Here is a 20800-nt window from a genome sequence, read left to right as displayed (position 1 = left end):
CTATCACTTGGCTCATTTTCTTTGAAGAATACTAAACTGTGGATTCATGACATCAAAATTTTATAACAACAACCATCAACAACGTAGTCAACTAACTAATGAAAATAAATATTATATAAGCTTAACTGTATCACTGGTTCTAAATTAATTTTCCCCTCTATAACAAATCATTAGTAGTTATATGTAATCTCATACGCCAGTTTTTACAAAAATCATATTGTACACACGTTTGTCAACAACACACACACACACACACACACACACACACACACACACACACACAGCACACACACACACACACTACCACGCAAACACATGCACACATTGAAGTACTGGTATATATAAAATGAGCCATGATAGAAACTTCTACAACTAGCATGTACTAATGATTTGTGATCTCTGCCTCACTCAAATATTGAAGTTACCTTAAGTAGTTATTAGACTCTAGCTGAACCCAAAAAAAAAAAAAAAAAAAAAAAAAAAAAAAATGTTTATCCATCATTTTTATTTGTACCGGAGACTATATTTTTATTACAGCATTTGGAGTCACCAGATGGAACTGTATTAATAACTGGAATATTTTCACTACACTTGTACGTCTTTTTAAGTTTCTTGATATCCTTCTCACTAAGCCCTTTCCGTTGACCAATGGTAGCATTTTTGTCCTGTCAACAAAAATCTGTGGTTATTAGAACGACAGTTATTGTTTCGCATAACTCTGACTTTTGTGAGTAAGAAAAATTATTACATAATTTACAACTGTTTTTAGAGACAAAAATGTCTCTAATTTGATATTGATTCATGTTTGTGACCTGCATAAGACTGGACCAATTCATTGTTGCATAAAAGGACGAATGCATCAAGTCAGTACAGCGGAGTGGAAGAATGATTCCTACTATATACTGATCCGCCATTACATTATAGCCACCGACCTACTATCGATATAAACCCGTCCAGGCGATAGCAGCTTTAGCTGGCGAGGAACGGCTGTTAGTGAGACATAACGACGGTGCACGTATTATCAGAGAGCGTCCTGTCCGTGTGTAGAATGGGAAAGGCGCGATCTATCTGAGTTTGACTGAGGGCAGATTGGCCTGAAGGCGCGGCACTAGCATTTCGGAAACTGCACGTCGTGTGTTCGAGGAGCGCTGTGGTGAGTGTGTTCAGCTCAAGGCGAAACCAAGGTGAAACCACATACAGAAGTCGTGTGGATGGGCGGCCACCCCTCGTTCAGATGTCGGACGTCGTAGGCTAGGCAGCGAACCCAGTTGTTCTCTGGCTTCTCGAAAACCCTTATTAAATAAATTTTCTTCAGAACTCTCAGTCATGTAGGTGGTCTTGAGCGAACTGTGGCGGAACTGATATCACACTTTAACGCTGGGCAGAGTACAAGTGTGTCTGAACACACAGTACTCCGAACACTCCTAGCGATGGGCCTCCGCAGCCGACGATCCATGCGTGTGCCAATGTTAACACCACGACATCGACGCTATGCCTCAAATGGGCACGTGAGAATCAGCACTGGACGTTGTCGCAGTGTCAGAGCGTCACATGATCTGATAAATTGCCACACCTTCATCGTCATGCCGATGGGAGGGCGCGAATCCGCCGTCATGTAGGGGAACAGCTCCTTGGCACCTGTCCTGTGGGACAGAGACAAGTTGGCGGCGGCTCCATTATGCTCTGGGGAACATTCACGTGGGCATCCATGGGTCCAATGGACCGCGTGAAAGGGACCATGACGACCAAGTAGTATCGCTCACCGGTTGCGGACCACGTACACCACTTCATGACGATCATGTTTCCCGACGGCAGTGACATTTTTCAGCAAGATAATGCGCCATGTCACAAGCCAGGAGTGTGATGGACTCGTTACAGCAAGACAATGGCGAGTTCCAGTTGATGGGCTAGCGCTCCGATACGCCAGATCTGAGCCCGATCGACAAGTCTGGGATGTGACTGACCCTGACGCCAGAGGTCATCGCCCCCCTCCTCGAAATTTACCGAAATCAGGTGACTTCTGCGTGCAAATGTGGTGCCAACTTCCTCCAGCGACCTACCAAGGCTTCATTGCTTTCATGCCACGGTTCGCCGCCGCTGTTATCTGTGCGAAAAGTGGACATACCGGCTATTGGGTAGATGGTCATAATTTGTGTATATTGAGCGGAAATTCTGGTACACCAAAGTTATGTATGTTGAGCCGAAATTCTGGCACAGCAAAGTTATGATTCGCTTATGGACTCTGAGCATACACTTCTCCATAAATCTATTTGTTGGGCTATATCCTCCCTATTTTCTCTTTTGCTTACATTAATAACGGAACATTCCAAACACACAACAAATGCACGCTCTGTAAGAAAGAAATAAAAGATTATGTCACTGGCGTAGACGGATCTGTTACTACAAAAGTGGGCAACTTTGTGGCTTAGATACTACTAGGTGACAACAGCCCACTGTAACTTTTTATTCTTAAAGTCTGCAACTCGGGTCAACACTCGACATGTAGTTCTACTGCAGCGTGTTCTTGCGTAGTGCTGCCGTTAGTGAATGAAGCTACAAATACATGCATTACCCTTGAGCTGGTCACAATGCCATTTTGTTTGCAGGCGGAAGAACGTATTTGCAGGTTTCTTGGAAACGATAATTTTGAAGAACTAACTACCTTGAGGTAAGCTAATATAAATAAGTCGCATGTGTTGACCATTCTGTACAAGAGCTAAATTTTAGATAAAATTTTCCTTAGCAAGTGGAAAACGAAAAGAAATTATCTACCTATAAGGCAGGAGAATCAACCACGTGGGTGCAGAAGGCAATGCAAACCACTATATGAAAGACACATAATGTTTATCGATAGGAAATGTGGCCGGTAATTTAAAAGTGTAATGATGATCTCTCCTTTGACAAAAGATTATTGATTAGTCCCTCATTCGTATCTCCGGGAGGAGAATGTGAAGGGGGAGAGACCACGAGAAAAAGATTCAGTAACAAACGAAAGCATAACATTGTACGAGACAGAGTGCAGGACATCAGAAGTTTGAACGTGCTAGGGAACCAAGAAAACAAGTGAAGTGAAGTGAAAACGCTCGCTCTAGGTACAATGTGGGTTAGCGAAATAATATGGGAACAAGATAACGATTTCTGGTAAAAAGAATATAGAGTAATATCAATAGCAGCAGAAATTGGTATAACTGGAGTACTGTTCGTTAGGAATAGGAAAGTAGGGCAGATAATGAGGTACTATGAACAGTTCAGTGATAGGCTTGTTCTCATCAGAATCGATGGCAATGCAACGCCAACGTATGCAGTTCAGGTATACATGCCGACGTCACAAGCAGAAGATGAAGAAGTAGCGGAAGTATACGAGCTTATTAAACGTGTGATTCAATATATATGAGGAGAATATAATCCAATTATTATGGGAATTGGAATGCAGTAGTGGGAAAAAGAATGGAGGACCGAGACAGAGGAGATTACCGGCTCGGAAGTAGGAATGAGAGAGGAGTTCTGCAAAAATTTTGTTTGTAGTAGCGAAGACACGGTCGATTCCACTTGGATTATATCCGACAGATATTCTGCTCTGGGGAACATTCACGTGGGCATTCATGGGTCCAATGGAGCTCGTGAAAGGGCGTAACTATAAGCAGATATAGACTCGGATCACAACGAATTTAGTAATGAAGAATAGACTGAAGTTTAAGAGATTCGTCCAGAAGAATCAATGTGGAAAGACGTGGGATACTGAAGAGTTGAGGATTAGCGACGTACGTTTGAAGTTCTCTAAGACTATAAATATTGCGATAATGAACACCATAGTAGATAGTTCAGATGAAGAAGAAAGGACATCTCTAAAAACGGTTGTCACAAAACGTTGAACTGACAGAGATAGGTACAAGGAAGGTAGCTGCAAAGAAATTTTGGTTAACGGAAGAAATACTTCAGTTCAAAAATGGTTCAAATGGCTCTGAGTACTATGGGACTTAACATCTGAGGTCATCAGTCCCCTAGAACTCAGAACTACTTAAACCTAACTAACCTAAGGACATCACACACATCCATGCCCGAGGCAGGATTCGAACCTGCGACCGTCGCGGTCGCGCGGTTCCAGACTGAAGCGCCTAGAACCGCTCGGCCACACCCGCCGGCTGCTTCAGTTAATCGACGAAAGAAGGATATACAAAAATGTTTAGTGGAACGACAAAGCAATGGAAGACAACAGTAAAGCAATATATGTTATTTGGGAATGAAAAAGTGCTGAGAAGCCAAGGCGAAATGCTGTGGGAAAAATGCAAAAACGTGAAGAAACTGGAAACGTAATGGTCGTCGGAAAAAGTGACTCAGCATACAGAAAAGCAGATAGAAAAGTCCAAACAGCCTTCGATAACATTAAGAACAAGAGCTGCAACATTAAGAATGCCACGTGAATCCATAGTTAAACACAGAGGAGGAGCGAATACACGGAATGAGTAAATTGAAGATATCTACGCGCCAGAGGACTTGTCTGCTGATGTGATGAAATAAGAAATTGCAGTCAATATGGAAGACATGGGGAATTCAGTATTAGAGCCAGACTTTAACAGAGTTTTGGAAGATTTGCAATCAAGTAAAGCTGGAGGGACAGGCAACATACCTTAGGAATTTTTAAAATCATCAGGGGAAGTGGCAACTAAAGGGCTATTCAAGTTAGCGTGTAGAATTTTTGAGACTGGAGACATATCATTACTCGGCAAAATAGCATCCACACTATCTCAAAGATAGCAAGGGGAGATAAGTGCGAGAACTATCGCACAATCAGCTTAACGACTCATGCATCCAAGTTGCTCACGAGAACAGTAAACAGAAGAATGGAAAAGGAAACTGAGAATCTGTTAGATGAGGATCAGTTTGGCTTTCGGAAAGGTAAGGGCACCAGAGGAGCAGTTTCGACGATGAGGTTGATAATGGAAGCGAGACATAAGAAAAATCAAGACACGTTGATAAGATTTGTCATCCCGGAAAAAGTGTTCGACAGTGTAAAATGGTGCAACATGTCCGAAATGCTGAGAGAAGACGAGTAATATACAATATGTACAAGAATCAAGAGGGAACAATAGGAGAAGTCAGGGATGGCGTCTTTCGCTCCTATTGTTCAGCCGATACATTGAAAAACAGTCACGGTAATAAAAGAAAAATCCAGGAGTGGGATTAAAACTCACGGTGAAAGGATATCAAGGATAAGATTCGCTGATGGCATTTCTATCCTCAATAAAAGTGAGGAAGAATTACAAGACATGTTGAATGGCATGAACAGTCGATGAGTGCATTAGATGGATTGAGAGTAAACTGAAGAAAGACGAAAGTAATGAGGAGTAGCAGGAATGAGATTAGTGATAGATTTAACACCAAAAGTGATGAATTAAGAATAACTGAATGAGTGATTTGAAAGAAAATTACGCTATGGATTCTTGTCCGAATTTTCAGAGACAAACAAAAAGAGGGAAACGGACAATTGGGATTCAAACTGACCAGCGTGAGTAAGTAAATGAAGTGTCAAATAGATGATCTCTTCAAGGCCCAGACATTTTGAACATAAAAAAGTTGCAGTGGTGTGATATTTAACAGTCAAAGTGGGTTCTTCCGAAAAAAGTACTGACTTCAGGGCGTTTCAAGAACAAAAGATGGTATGTAGAAGAATCTAAATTTTGTCTGACATTGTACTGGTCTCCTGGTGTCGAAGTTCATGATAGAATCAAGATAAAAATTTCAAAATTTTCAGGCTACTAGACAACACAAGAAAAAGAGACAATAACGCCGTCCCAACAAAAAAAGAAGAAAAAGGAAAAAAAAAGATCAATGATGGAGAGAGAGGCAGGAACACAAAAACTGACACGTGTCAAAAAACTAGCTTTCTGAGCTGTAGTCTCCTTTGTGAGAAATATATGGTTATCACATGTACAGAAAAAGATTTTTTTGTACTGTCAAATGCAAGCTACTTGTAAAAGAGTGACAGAGTTTCATCATTATAGTTGAATCAGAGTTACCAGCTAATTTCGATTGTTCCCTGATCGAAACATTTCATATTAGTTTACTGAAAAAATTGGTATGCATGTTCGCATAGCCGTCTATTAGTAACTTTTATGCTGCGTTTAGGAGTTTTGTAAGCATAGTTTGATAATACTTACTTTTGGTACAATTGTAGGCTCACGATTTTTCGAGAATGCTCTCTTGCTGTAATGCATTACGCTATTGTAGTCGTAACCGATTCCATAATCCGTTACGATCGTCTCATTGTATTTCTTAAAATTGTTTTCGTGACCTGTTCAGAAAAGAACCAGAAAGATATTTTTTAAATCTTAAGAAAAGTCATTTCTATTGCAACAGGTGACATACTAAAACATCTCGTGCAAGCAGTCTAAGGGAGACAAGTAAATGAATATTTTATTGCTTTGCAAAATATCCCTTGCATTACTGAAGGACAATTCTCTTAGCTCTCACCTAAACTCTGTGAATCTTTATTGGCATTGATTTACTTTCAGACAGATGTGCATCCTTTTCCACAGAAATCTTTTGTGGATACTAGTTGACGTGTGAGAATAATGCCCACTCTGTCCCACCGGTAGGGAATATAGTAATGAAGAAATAAGTAAATGCAAGTATTTATTCATAAAAGGTGTTGTATTTTGAACAGGGGTAACAGATGTTAGTCTCACTGTAAAAAATCGGTATCATTATATACAATATGTTTAATTGTAAAACTTATAAAAGAAAGATATTGTCTTGGTCATACTATTTTTCTTTTTTTAAAAAAACTTCTTTATTTTACAAAACTTCTTTGAAAACAATGTTGAAAGTTATAACATTATCATGTTTCTTCAGCGCAAATACAAATATCAATAACTGTGCAGCTCGTGAAAAAGCCATGCGAAAAAAAGAAAAGATTCTGATAAGTGCAATCTTGCCCTTTGAGCGCCTGCCCTCGTGCTATTAATGGTCATAGCGAAAGCCACTTTCATTTGGAGCTGTTTTCTTATCGTTTGAAAAGGCACGGTAGATCAATGCCATGAGTTTAATGCGTGGTGGTAGCACAGTTTTATCGGAATCAGTGAATTTGGCAGTGATGATGTACTTGCCTAAATGAGTTATCACTAATCTTGCACCATTAATTAATACCTGATTGGTGTGAAGACTTATAACTAACATAATAATAGCATTTTAAAGCAGCTGACGAAGTGGTAAACTGGACGGATTTAGTTAAAGAGTTCAAGAATTCTACAGGAGGAGATTTTCTGACTACAAAAAGAGCATAGTACGCGCGAATAAATCGTGTACCAAAATTCTACAACTGGCGTCAGTGATACAGACCTGTAGTTGTGTGCAGTGGTTCGACCGATCTAGTTCGTTCACATACCAATCTACGACAGTTTGCTGCAAAAAGAGGAGCAAGTTCCTTCTAACACACAAGGAACTTGTTGGTTCAAATTACCAAACTCTTACAGCATCATTTTGTTGTTCGCCTGTCTGTCTATTTGTCTCTTCCACTGTTAAAACCATTTTTCTCAGGAACGAGTGGACGTATAAAGTTTAAATTTATGTCTCACATCAACGTCTACAATCCCTTGGCGGTTCAAAAAATTGAAGCTTCTAAGTAAATCCAATCAAAAGATGGAGACACTTAAGTCACATAGTTTTATAGGCGAAAATTCTCATCAAAACTTACAGGGTACTTCCATTGAACTAGATCATGAAATTTGGCAAGAAGCAAAGTTTCACAGTAGAAGTAACGAGAAAAATCCTGAAGTTGTGAATCTTAAATTATATCATGGGAAAAAATTTGTGTTTTGTTATCCGATTACCTGTATGTCCGTCCGTCTATTAATATCCCTTTTCCTCAAGACCGGGTAGGCGTCTCCAGTTGCAATCTATATCACATACTAAGGTCTATAGTTCCTTGGCGGTGTAATAATGTAAGCTCCAAAGTCAATGCAGTCATTTATATCACATATTTTGATACTCGCAAACTCACTCATTAAAACCTATAGGATGACCTATAATCATGAAATTTGGCAAGGAGCAAGGTTTCACAGTATAAGTAAATGAAAAAAAAAAAAACAGAAAACTGTTAGTTTTCAATTATACAAAGAAATATATACTTTTTCTCTTTTGCTATCCGACTTCAAACTTAAGACATTCTCGAAAGTCTTGGTTTCCCCGGGCCCGTTATCTTGCCAGTATCAGTGTCGATAGCATGCAAAAAATCGTCGAGATTCTCCGTTCCCGGGATAGATGAACTGTCTTTATGCATAATTAAATTTGTACGGAACCCTCGGAGCGCGAGCCTTATTCGCACCTGGCCAATTCTTTTTTTAGTATACGAGAAATATCTCATAAAACACTACCTAACATAAGTGGATAGGCTTATGTGGCGTGGTCATTGTCAACTTGAATAAAATCTTTTCGGGCATTAGGCAGCGTCATCCTATAAAACCAGACATAACCTATAAAAACAGAAACAGTTCTTTGACAGACTTGCAGTGGTCCTTGTTAGAGGGAGAAAACTGCTAGAATCTGGTAGTGTTACGCCATTTTTCGATTGTCACTTGTTGATCGGCTTCAGAGATCAGGGATGTCTATAGACTATCCAGAGTCGACTCGCCTGAGATGGGGGAGTTGTACGGAACGAAGAAAGCTGCTTGGCTCAGGAAGTGCGCACATGGGCTCCCTGCACCTTCTGTCCTCAGTTCATCCACAATCTTCAATCTAATGGTTACCTAGGGTTTCACAGAATTTTTTCAAAAAATTATAAACGAAGGGCGATGCTTTTAGTCTGTCACATTCATATTGCGACAGTGAGTTTTGTGGCAATCTCGATTGGTAGCTTATCTTCTTCTTCTTCTTCTTCTTCTTCTTCTTCACTTCAAAGAGTTGACTTATAGCCATCTTTCCCTCGCTCTTCCTAGATCTCTCTCTCCTACAGTCTCATGTCTCTTTCTGTCCACAGTCTTTCAGCATGCTTCTACCATTTTTCATCTCGTTTTCTATTCCTTCATTCGTGCAGAATATATTTAATTCTCTCCTTCCAGAATATGATTTTCACTCTGCAGCGGATTATGCGCTGATATAAAACTTTCCTGGCAGATTAAAACTGTGTGCTGGACCGAGACTCGAACTCGGGACCTTTGCCTGTCGCGGGCAAGTGCTGTACCATCTGAGCTACCCACGCACGACTCACGCCCCGTTCTTACAGGGGCGTGAGTCGTGCTTGGGTAGCTCAGATGGTAGAGCACTTGCCCGCGACTGGCAAAGGTCCCGAGTTCGAGTCTCGGTCCGGCACACAGTTTTAATCTGCCAGGAAAGTTTCAGTTCTGTCCTTATTTCAGAATTCCTTATTTGACCTCTCAGAAAACACTCTTCTACTTTCCTTTAAAATTGGTCCTTTTCTTTCTTTGCTGTATTAATTAAAATTTTGTTTTTTAAATACAACCTTTTTATCACTTGTATTAAGCATTTCGGACAAGCTCGTCATTCTGGTACATTCCATAGCATATACCTATAAGCTCTGTCGAAGACTTTTTCATGATCGACAAATGCAATATGAGTTTCCAAATTATTTTCTCGTCTCTTTTCGATTATCTGCCGCACTATTGTAATACTGTCACTGCATGATCTTTCTTTTCTAAAACCATTCTGTTTCTCCAATAAGAGGGCGTTCAGTTATCCTTTTCAGTCTGTCATCTATTATTCTTGCATATAATTTATAGCCAATGTTCAGCAGACTTATTTTTTTGTAGTTGTCACAAGCATGTCTAGCTCCTTATTTGTAGAGTAATATTACTTCTGCCACTCTCTTGGAGTCAGGTATCATCTTCAGTTTCCAACATTCATTTAATAAATGCAATAGCCTCAGTTCTAATATTAAATCTCCATATTTTATAAGTTCTGCATTGATGTTATAGGGTACTGGTGGTTTTCTGTTCTTCATCTGCTTTAATGCTCCTTGTGTCTCCTGTTACGAAATGTTGTCTCCCTGATATATTTCATCAGCCTGTTCCTTTTCCTGGTCTATTTTTTAGTTCAATTTTGTCATTGTTTTCTACCCGTAATCTCCGATAGTGTTTTATCACAGCTTCTTCGTCTATTACATGTAATCGCTCAGAGTCTTTCTCCTGTTTGTTGTTTCAGGAGTTTATAAGCCATCTCTTGTCTACCACATAGATATTTCAGTGTGATCATTATCCCAAGATTTTTGATGAGCTTTTCTCGCATCATGAGCAGAAAGCCCAACCTCAACAGGACAAGAATTTATGTTTTTAAACCTATCTTGGTCTATAACAGTGTTATCTATCAATGTGCTGCTGTCCTTAACTACCCGTGTAGGAAAATTAATGACAGATGTCAAATTGAAAGAACCCAGCAAGACTTCCAGGTCACTCTTCCTATTACACTCTTTCAGTGAGTCAACATTGAAGTCCCCACAAATAATAATTTGCTTTCCCCTATCTGACAGATAGCACAACAAGGCATCCGAGTTTTCCAGGAATAAATGAAAGTTTCCTGAAGGGGACCTATATACTGTTACAATTATAAAAGAGCCCTCCTTCAGTTTAAGTTGACAGGCACATGCTTCTATATGTTGCTCTAGACAAACCTTTTTTGTATCTAAGCTTTCTACGCAGTGATAACTTATTCTCTCTACTCATATGTGCAGCTAGTTTATAACCACTCATATTTACCTTTTCCATATCAGAAAGGCATAGTATATCTATTACATTATCAGATACAATGTCATTTAAACAAACCAGGAGCTCATCTACTTTATTCTTCAATCCCGGAATATTTTGGTGAAAAATGGTAACATTATTTTTTACTTTACTTTTGTGAGAATCTACTTTTTTCTTTAATCCACCAACATTTTGGTTAAATATGGTAACATTATTATTTATTTTACTGTGGTGAGAATCTTGTGAGCTTTGGACCTCTTTAGCACCAAGTAACGCTACCATACGATAACTACAGACCTTTGTGAGTAGCTGCACTTTAATCCATTATAAACACACATCGTATATACAGCTCCTCTCTATGCATGTATTCTGGAACACAAGGTACGGTGTTTCTTTCCTACACAACATGCTGACCTACACCAAAGTGACAAATGTCATGGGATAATGGTATGCACATATACAGATGGAGGCAGTGTCGCGTACACAAAGTATAAAAGGACAGTGCATTGGTAGAGTTGTCATTTGTACCCAGGTGATTGATGTGAAAAGGTTTCCCGCGTGAATATGGCCGCACGACGGGAATTAAACAGAATTTGAAAGCAGAACGGTAGTTGGAGCTAGACGCTTGGGTCATTCCATTTCTGAAATCGTTAGGGAATCCAATATTCCGAGATCAACAGAGTCAAGAGCGTGCCGAGAATGGCAAATTTCAGGCATTATCTCTCACCACGGACAACGCAGTGGCAGACGGCCTTCCCCCAAAGACCTAGAGCAGTGGCGTTTGCGTAGAGTTGTCAGTGCTAACAGACAAGCAACAGTGAGTGAAATAATAACAGAAATCAATGTGGGACGTACGACGAACGTATTTGCTAGGACAGTACGGCGAAATAAGGCGTTAATGGGCCATGGCAGCAGACAACCGACGCGTGTGTCTTTGCTAGCAGCACGACATCGCCACTCCTAAGGCTCGTGACCATGTTGGTTGGATTGGAAACAGTGGGCTGGTCAGGTGAGTCCCGATTTCAGTTGCTAAGAACTGGTGGTAGTGTGTGAGTGTGTTGAAGGTCCCACGAAGCATGGGACTCAAGTTGTCAAGCTGGTGGTGGGTGGTTCCATCATGATATGGGCTGTGTTTACATAGATGACAATGTGCCATTATCACCGGGTCACATTGTTTGCGGTCGGTTTGAAGAACATACTGGACAATTCGAGCGAATGGTTTGGCCGTCCTCTTCTCCCGACGTGAATTCTATTGAACATTTACGGGACATAATCGAGAGGTCTGTTCGTGCACAAAATCCTGCACTGGCAACAGCTTCGCAATTGTGGACAACTATAGAAGCAGCATGGCTCATTATTTCTGCAGGAGACTTCCAGGGAGTTGTTGAGTCCATGCCACGTCGACCTGCTGCACTATGCTAGGCAAAAGCAGTTCCGACACGACAGTAGGAGGTATCCCGCGGCTGTTGTCACCTCGGTGTATGTTGGAACGCTGTGGTCGCTTACTAAATTTTATCGAATAAGTAGCAGGGTGAAGCTTGCGATTACAATCACTGTGAGACACGTTCCGTTTTCGTTATATGTTGTTCCTGATTCGTGATCGGGTTTAGCACGCCGCTGTCTTATTCACCAATTAGGTTTTACTACATTTTCACACCATACGAGGTGTATCCTTTCTCACCTGGTCTAATATTTTCCCAGTGTATGTCTATGAAGGAGTCGCGGTCGTGCGAGCTATGCTGATGGTGGAATCCAAGGACGTGAAGAAACTCGTGGATGACAGTACCCTTGCGGAGACACGCAGGAGCTTGCAGGTTGACTACCTGCCCACCACGTTTCCGTCCTATGTAAGACCAGCAGCCTGTAGCATTTCCTTTTATTTTAACGAAGTCCTCATCACCTTTTTGAAATTCGCGAATGACTACGCAGGTACTGTCGTTGATTTCTTTTAAGGCACTGCGAATTCGACTTCTTTCTTCTTGCGCTGTAATATAATAATAATAAAACAGAACTTATTAATTTTTTGTAATAGTAGACATTCTAGAAAGTTAAGATCTTTGAATGTAGTGATTGATTACAGTGCTGCATACAAACAGTAACGATATTCCCCATGATTTCAGGCGTTCCCCAAAGTAGTGTTATAGGCCCTTTGCTGTTCCTTACCTACATAAACGATTTGGGAGACAATCTGAGCAGCCGTCTTCGGTTGTTTGCAAATGACGCTGTCGTTTATCGACTAATAAAGTCATCAGAAGATCAAAACAAACTGCAAAACGATTTTAAAAAAATATCTGAATGGTGCGAATGTATCAGTTGACCCTCAATAACGAAAAGTGTGAGGTCATCCACATGAGTGCTAAAAGGAACTCGTTAAACTTCGGTTACACGATAAATCAGTCTAATCTAAAAGTCGTAAATTCAACTAAATACCTAGTATTACAGAATGAGATTTTCACTCTGCAGCGGAGTGTGTGCTGATATGAAACTTCCTGGCAGATTAAAACTGTGTGCCCGACCGTGACTCGAACTCGGGACCTTTGCCTTTCGCGGGCAAGTGCTCTACCAACTGAGCTACCGAAGCATGACTCACGCCCGGTACTCACAGCTTTACTTCTGCCAATACCTCGTCTCCTACCTTCCAAACTTTACAGAAGCTCTCCTGCGAACCTTGCAGAACTAGCACTCCTGAAAGAAATGATATTGCGGAGACATGGCTTAGCCACAGCCTGGGGATGTTTCCAGAATGAGATTTTCACTCTGCAGCGGAGTGTGCGCTGATATGAAACTTCCTGGCAGATTAAAACTGTGTGCCCGACCGAGACTCGAACTCTGGACCTTTGCCTTTCGCGGGCAAGTGCTCTACCAACTGAGCTACCGAAGCACGACTCACGCCCGGTACTCACAGCTTTACTTCTGCCAGTACCTCGTCTCCTACCTTCCAAACTTTACAGAAGCTCTCCTGCGAACCTTGCAGAACTAGCACTCCTGAAAGAAATGATATTGCGGAGACATGGCTTAGCCACAGCCTGGGGGATGTTTCCAGAATGAGAAAGTTTGGAAGGTAGGAGACGAGGTACTGGCAGAAGTAAAGCTGTGAGTACCGCGCGTGAGTCGTGCTTCGGTAGCTCAGTTGGGAGAGCACTTGCCCGCGAAAGGCAAAGGTCCCGAGTTCGAGTCTCGGTCGGGCACACAGTTTTAATCTGCCAGGAAGTTTCACCTAGTATTACACTTACGAACAACTGAAATTGGAAAGAACACATAGAAAATGTTGTGGGGAAGGCTAACAAAAGGCTGCGTTTTATTGGCAGGACACTTAGAAAATTTAACAGACCTACTAAAGAGACTGCCTACACTACGCTTGTCCGTCCCCTTTTACAATACTGCTGCGCGGCGTGGGATCCTTACCAGATAGGACTCACGGAGTACATCGAAAAAGTTCAAAGAAAGGCAGCACGTTTTGTATTATCGCGAAATATGGGAGAGAGTGTCACAGAAATGATGCAGGATTTGGGCTGGAAATCATTGAAAGAAAGGCGTTTTTCGTTGCGACGGAATCTTCTCACGAAATTCCAATCACCAACTTTCTCCTCCGAATGCGAAAATATTTTGTTGACACCGACCTACATAGGGAGAAACGGTCACCAAGATAAAATAAGGGAAATCAGAGCTCGTACGGAAAGATATAGGTGTTCATTCTTTAGGCGCGCTATACGAGATTGGAATAATAGAGAATAGTGAAGGTGGTTCCATGAACCCTCTGCCAGGCACTTAAATGTGAGGTGCAGAGTATCCATGTATATGTAGATGTAGATGATAACAGCCACAAGATGAAATATGGGCAGCCTAAAGTTAGAAATATTTAAATCCTTAGACAGTTAAACTGGAGCGTACCCAATATCTATACTGAGGAAGGAGCGGAAGAGATTTACACTGACGAAAAAAAAATCGTGACACCAAAAAACAGAGTAATGAAATTTCGGTAATACATTTGTCTAGGTGACACATTTAAGTGATTAACATGGCAAGATCACACGTTAATTTACGCGCGAGATAAGTCATTCAAATGTGAAGTGCTGGTACAGTAATAACCGATGTAACAGCCAGAACGTTGTACGCAAACACGTAAACGTGCCGTGCATGCGTTGTGTTGTACAGGTGCCGGATGTCAGTTTGCTAGATGGAGTTCCACGCCTGTTGCACTTGTTCGGTCAGTACACGGACAGTTAATGCTGGTTGTGATGACGCTGGACTTGTCGTCCGATGGTGTCCCATATGTGCAGACATATGTGGTCATCGTGCAGGCCAAGGCAACATGCCGACACTCTGTAGAGCATATTGCGCTACGATAGCGGCATATGAGAGAGCGTTATCCTGCTGGAAAATACTCTCTGGAATGCTGTTCATTGTTGTTGTTGTTGTGGTCTTCAGTCCTGAGACTGGTTTGATGCAGCTCTTCATGCTACTCTATCCTGTGCAAGCTTCTTCATCTCCCAATACCTACTGCAACCTACATTCTTCTGAATCTGCTTAGCCTATTCATCTCTTGGTCTCCCTCTAGGATTTTTACCCTCCACGCTGCCCTCCAATACTAAATTGGTGATCCCTTGATGCCTCAGAACATGTCCTACCAACCGATCCCTTCTTCTAGTCAAGTTGTCCACAATCCCCTCCCCGATTCTATTCAATACTCCTCATTAGTTATATGATCTACCCATCGAATCTTCAGCGTTCTTCTGTAGCACCACATTTCGAAAGCTTGTATTCTCTTCTTGTCCAAACTATATATCGTCCATGTTTCACTTTCATACATGGCTACACTCCACACAAATACTTTCAAAACGACTTCCTGACACCTAAATCTATACTCGATGTTAACAAATTTCTCTTCATCAGAAATGCTTTCCTTGCCATTGCCAGTCTACATTTTATATCCTCTGTACTTCGACCATCATCAGTTATTTTGCTCCCCTAATAGCAAAACTCCTTTACTACTTTAAGTGTCTCATTTCCTAATCTAATTCCCTCAGCATCACCCGACTTAATTCGACTACATTCCATTATCCCCGTTTTGCTTTTGTTGATGTTCATCCTATATCCTCCGGAATGGACAATGTCCATTCCGTTTTACTGCTCTTCCAAGTTCTTTGCTGTCTCTGACAGAATTACAATGTCATCGGCGAACCTCAAAGTTTTTATTTCTTCTCCATGGATTTTAATACCTACTCCGAATTTTTCTTTTGTTTCCTTTAGTGCTTCCTCAGTATACAGATTGAATAACATCAGGGAGAGGCTACAACCCTGTCTCACTCCCTTCCCAACCACTGCCTCTCTCTCATGTCCCTCGACTCTTATAACTGCCACCTGGTTTCTACACAAATTGTAAATAGCCTTTCGGTCCCTGTACTTTACCCCTGCCACCTTCAGAATTTGAAAGAGAGTATTCCAGTCAACATTGTCCAAAACTTTCTCTAAATCTAGAAATGTAGATTTACCATTCTTTTGCTGTTCATTATTGGTAGCAAAACAGCTCGAGGAAATTCGTAGTCGAGGTACGTGGGATGGCCATAAGCTCCTACTATTATACGAAATCGCACCCCGCTCCATGACTCTGGGTGTGTCCAGCACACAGACAGGTTGATTGCAGACCCTCAACGGGCCTCCTGCTAACCAACATACGGCCATCACTGGCACCAAGGCAGAATCAGCTTTCATCAGAAAACACAACAGACCTCCATCCCGCCTTTCAATGAGCTCTCGCTTGACACCACAGAAGTCGCAAATGGCTGTAGTTTGGGGTCAGTGGAATGCATGTTACAGGGCGTCTGGCTTGGAACTGTCGTTGAAGCAACCAATTTGTATCAGTTCATTGTGTCACTGTGGTGCCAACTATTACTCAAGCTGCCGCTGCAGATGCAGTATGATGCAACAGAAACTTACACCGAACACGATGATCTTCCCCATCGGTAGCGCCACGTGGCCGTCCGGAGCCCGGTCTTCTTGCGACCGTACATTCTCGTGACCACCGCTGCAAGCAGTCATTTGCAGTGGCTGCATTCCTGCAAGTGTTTCTGCAGTATCTCAGAGGGAACATCCAGCTTCTCGTAGCGCTATTACACGACCTCCTTCAAAGTCAGTGAGGTTCTGGTAATAGTGTCTATGTCGCCTTAAAGGCATTCTTGACTGACATTGACTCCCACGTCCAATCTCAAAGGTAACTTGCTCTCACGACCGTTACATCCTGTATTTTGTAGCATACCTGATTTGTATCCTCATAGTGGCGCGACTAGAACCATTCTTACGCGGGTAGTGCGAAATTTCAATACACATCATCTTTCAGTTATAGGAACATGCCTACCAACTTCGCTTACGTCGCACAACTCCTTCCTGGTGTTGCAATTTATTTCATCAGTGTGAAGTTTGTTCACGATTAAAACATCCGCTTGCAGTTGTACAGTTATTCAGGGACTCTGCCACATCTTCAGGTGTACCCAAATGTTTTCAATCTGATGAGCCATGTACGGCAGATGTGTTGCCTTGTAAGTTAGCTTTCACGGACGCTTCAACTTACTATTTATAGATACACTCCCTGAGATCTAGTAGTTTACAGACTTCAGTCAATAAACTCGAAATTTAGCGCGAACGTCAGTGCGAGATGCTTCTAACAGTTTCCACAACAGAGTTTGTTTCGAAATCAGGCAGAAAACCCAGAGATTCTGGTCATATGTAAAGTACACCAGTGGCAAGACGCAATCAATACCTTCAGGTGCGATAACAATGGTTATGTCACTGATGACAGTGCCACTAAATCGGAGTAACTAAACACGGTTTTTTGAAACTCGTTCACCAAAGAAGGCGAAGTAAATATTCCAGAATTCGAATCTAGAACGACTGACAACATGAGTAACTTAGAAGTAGATTTCCTCAGTGTAGTGAAGCAGCTTAGATCAGTTAATAAAGGCATGACTTCCGGTCCAGACTGCATAGAAGTCAGATTCCTTTCAGAGTATGCTGACAGAATAGTTACACATCTAAAAAAGATATACAAGCGACCTGAGGACTGGAAAGTTGCACAAGTTACACCAGTATCCAAGAAAGGAAACAGGAGCAATCCGCTGAATTATTAACCCATATCACTAACGTCGATTTGCAGTAGTGTTTTGGGACATATTCTGTGTTCGAACATAATGAATTATCTCGAAGAAAAAGATTTATTGATAAATAGTCAGCACGGATTCAGGAAAAATCGTTCTTGCGAAATACAAATAGCTTTCTATTCTCACGAAGTACTGAGTGCTATTGATAGGGGTTGTCATATTGATTCGGTATTTTAACGTTTTCCAGAAGGCTTGCGACACCGTTCGTCTTCTAATCAAATTGCATGCCAATGGAGTATCGTCACAGTTGTGCGACTGGATTCGTGAGTTCCTGTCAGGTAGGTTACATTTCGTATTAACTGACGGAAAGTCATCGAGTAAAACAAGAGTAATGTCCGGCGTTAAACAAGGAAGTGTTATAGGCCCTCTATTGTTCCTGATCTATATTAACGACATAGGAGGCAATCTAAGTAGCCCTCTTAGATTGTTTGCAGATGATGCTGTCATTTACCGTCTTGTAAAGTTATCAGATGATCAAAACCAACTGCAAAATGATTTAGACACGATGTCTGTATGGTGCAAAAAGTGGCAATTGACTCTAAATAACGAAAAGTGCGAAGTTCTCCACATGAGTACTAAAAGAAATCCGCTAAATTTCGGTTACACGATAAATCACACAAATCTAAAGGCTGTAAATTCAACCAAATACTTAGAGATTTCAAGTACGAATAACTTAAATTGGAACGATAACATAGATAATGTTGTGGGTAAAGCAAACTAAAGACTGCGATTTATTGGTAGAACACTTATAAAATGCAACACATCTACTGGAGACTGCCTAAACCACGCTCGTCGGCCCTCTTCTGGAGTAATGTTTTGCTTTGCGAGATCTGCACCAGATGGGACTGACGGAGGATATCGAAAAAGTCCAAAGAAGGGCAGCTCGTTTTGTATTATCGCGAAACAGGGGAGAGAGTGTAACGGACATGATGCGTGAATTAGGGTGGCAGTCATTAAAACAAAGGCGTTTTTCGTTGCGGCAGAATGTTGTCGTGAAATTTCATCACCAACTTTCTCAAAATGGCTCTAAGCACTATGGGACTTACCATCTGAGGTCATCAGTCTCCTAGATTTAGAACTACTTAAACCTAACTAACCTAAGGACATCACACACATCCATTCCCGAGGCAGGATTCGAACCTGCGACTGTAGCAGCAGCGCGGTACCGGACGGAAGCGCCTAGAACCGCTCGGCCACAGCGGCCGACACCACCTTTCTCCTCCGAATCCGAAAATATTCTGTTGGCTCGCACCTATTTAGCGAGAAATGATCGCGCCATGATAAAATAAGAGAAATCAGAGCTCGCACGGAAAGATTTAAGGGGAATACGTATGTCGATTAATTCCTATTGGAAATATAGTTTTTATCATTTCAAAGTTAATAGTGCAAATGTAAAAGCATCTGGTCTTTCTGCATTGACTTGCTATCTCTGGAACTATTCCATCTACAAGCCTGTGACTTTCAGCTATTTATTCCTTGAATTCATGTTAAGAGGTTGGATGCACTGTGTAAACAGAAATGACAATATTGCACATGCATCTTGTGGATTTACTTTGTGGGTGTAGTGTTTTATAAGTGTTGAACTGTAAACATAGTGGTCTGGTGTGCTATTACACGTTCTTCTACCTCTTTTCAACATGACGAAAAGAAAGAGTTCTTTTAAGAAGCGACGTTTCCGTGGAAATCAGCACACTACTGGATCTGAATACAGAGCTGATCCTGAAACAGATGTTTCACAGACACACAAAAAGGACACACCTACTAGTACATGGAGGAGGAAACTGGGAAACCATGATGACTTATTTATTGACAAGGGGGAGCATGTAAATAGTTTAGGTTATCTTTTATTAGATTTGAGTGTGTTAGGATAAGTTTTACAAGATGCTGTATCGTGTAAGGTTTGTGGTGGGCAAATTAGCATCTTTGAGGAAACATCTGCAAGGACTGGACTAGCTAACAAACTTACTCAGTTCCAAGTCTGCAGGCTCTCTGCGTCATTTTGGACTTCTCAAAGGCGCAAGAATGACTTGTTTGAGAGCACTGTTAGATTCTTGTATGGAATTAGATGCATACGTAAAAGATTGACTGCAGCTCAAGTATTATGTGCGAGACTGAACTTGTGAAACCCACCAACCAGATCAAATAACTACACAGAAGTAATTGGTGAATGTGTCAAATCTGTTGCTGTTGCTTCTATGCAGGCCGCTGTTAAAGAAGCAGTAGAGTTAGCAAGACAGACTTATGTGGCAGTTGGTGGTACATGGCGGAAGAGAGGCCACACATCTAAAAATGCAGTTGCAACTGTCACTTGTGTAGACACAGGTAAAATTTTAGACATCGAAGCGCTAACTAAATACTGCCATCAGTGTAAATCAGTTGACTATGAAACAAGTGAAAGTCATAAAACAAATTGTGCCAGGAATTATGAGGGAACCAGTGGGGGTATGGAGGCTGCTGCAGTTGTTCAGACGCTCACAGCAGGAAAGAGGTGTGTGCTACACTGAGTCTTGGGGGATGGTGATTCGAAGGCCTTCAAATCAGCCGTGGAAAGCCAACCTTATGGTGAAAAGTATATTTTGAAGATTGAATGTGTGGGCCACGTTTAAAAACGGATGGGAAAACGCCTTCGAAAACTGAAGCAGACCAAAGTGAAAGAGAAGTTATCGGATGCAAAGACTCTAAATGGTTAAAGAAGATTTACAGACAAAAACATTGATGAACTCCAGCAATATTATGGAATAGCAATAAGGAACAACACAAATGACCTACAAGGAATGAAAAGAGCAGTGCGGACTACATTCTTCCACAAATCATCCACTGATGATACGCCTATACATGGTCTTTGCCCACCTGGTGCTTATTCATGGTGCAAGTCCTGCAGAGCTCAGGCAGCGGGTACGGAGGAACAATTTAGGCACAAAAACACCATGCCATCTGCAGTGATGGCAGTAA

General features: G+C 41.5%; 1 protein-coding gene across 1 annotated transcript in view; it reads right to left on the bottom strand.

The window, feature by feature from the left end:
* Positions 1-491: 491 nt before the first annotated feature.
* Positions 492-20800, bottom strand: part of LOC124594571 (zinc metalloproteinase nas-14-like) — an 83676-nt gene continuing 63367 nt past the window's right edge. Inside the window, exons 3-5 of the mRNA XM_047132945.1 lie at positions 12376-12678; positions 6159-6292; positions 492-665 (exon numbers count right to left, since the gene is read on the bottom strand). Coding sequence (XP_046988901.1) covers positions 492-665; positions 6159-6292; positions 12376-12678 — 611 coding nt within the window. The remainder of the gene's footprint in view (positions 666-6158; positions 6293-12375; positions 12679-20800) is intronic.

This window comes from Schistocerca americana, chromosome 1, assembly GCF_021461395.2.
Source record: "Schistocerca americana isolate TAMUIC-IGC-003095 chromosome 1, iqSchAmer2.1, whole genome shotgun sequence".
NCBI classification, from domain to species: Eukaryota; Metazoa; Arthropoda; class Insecta; order Orthoptera; family Acrididae; genus Schistocerca; species Schistocerca americana.
This window is presented reverse-complemented; position numbering and strand designations above follow the sequence as displayed.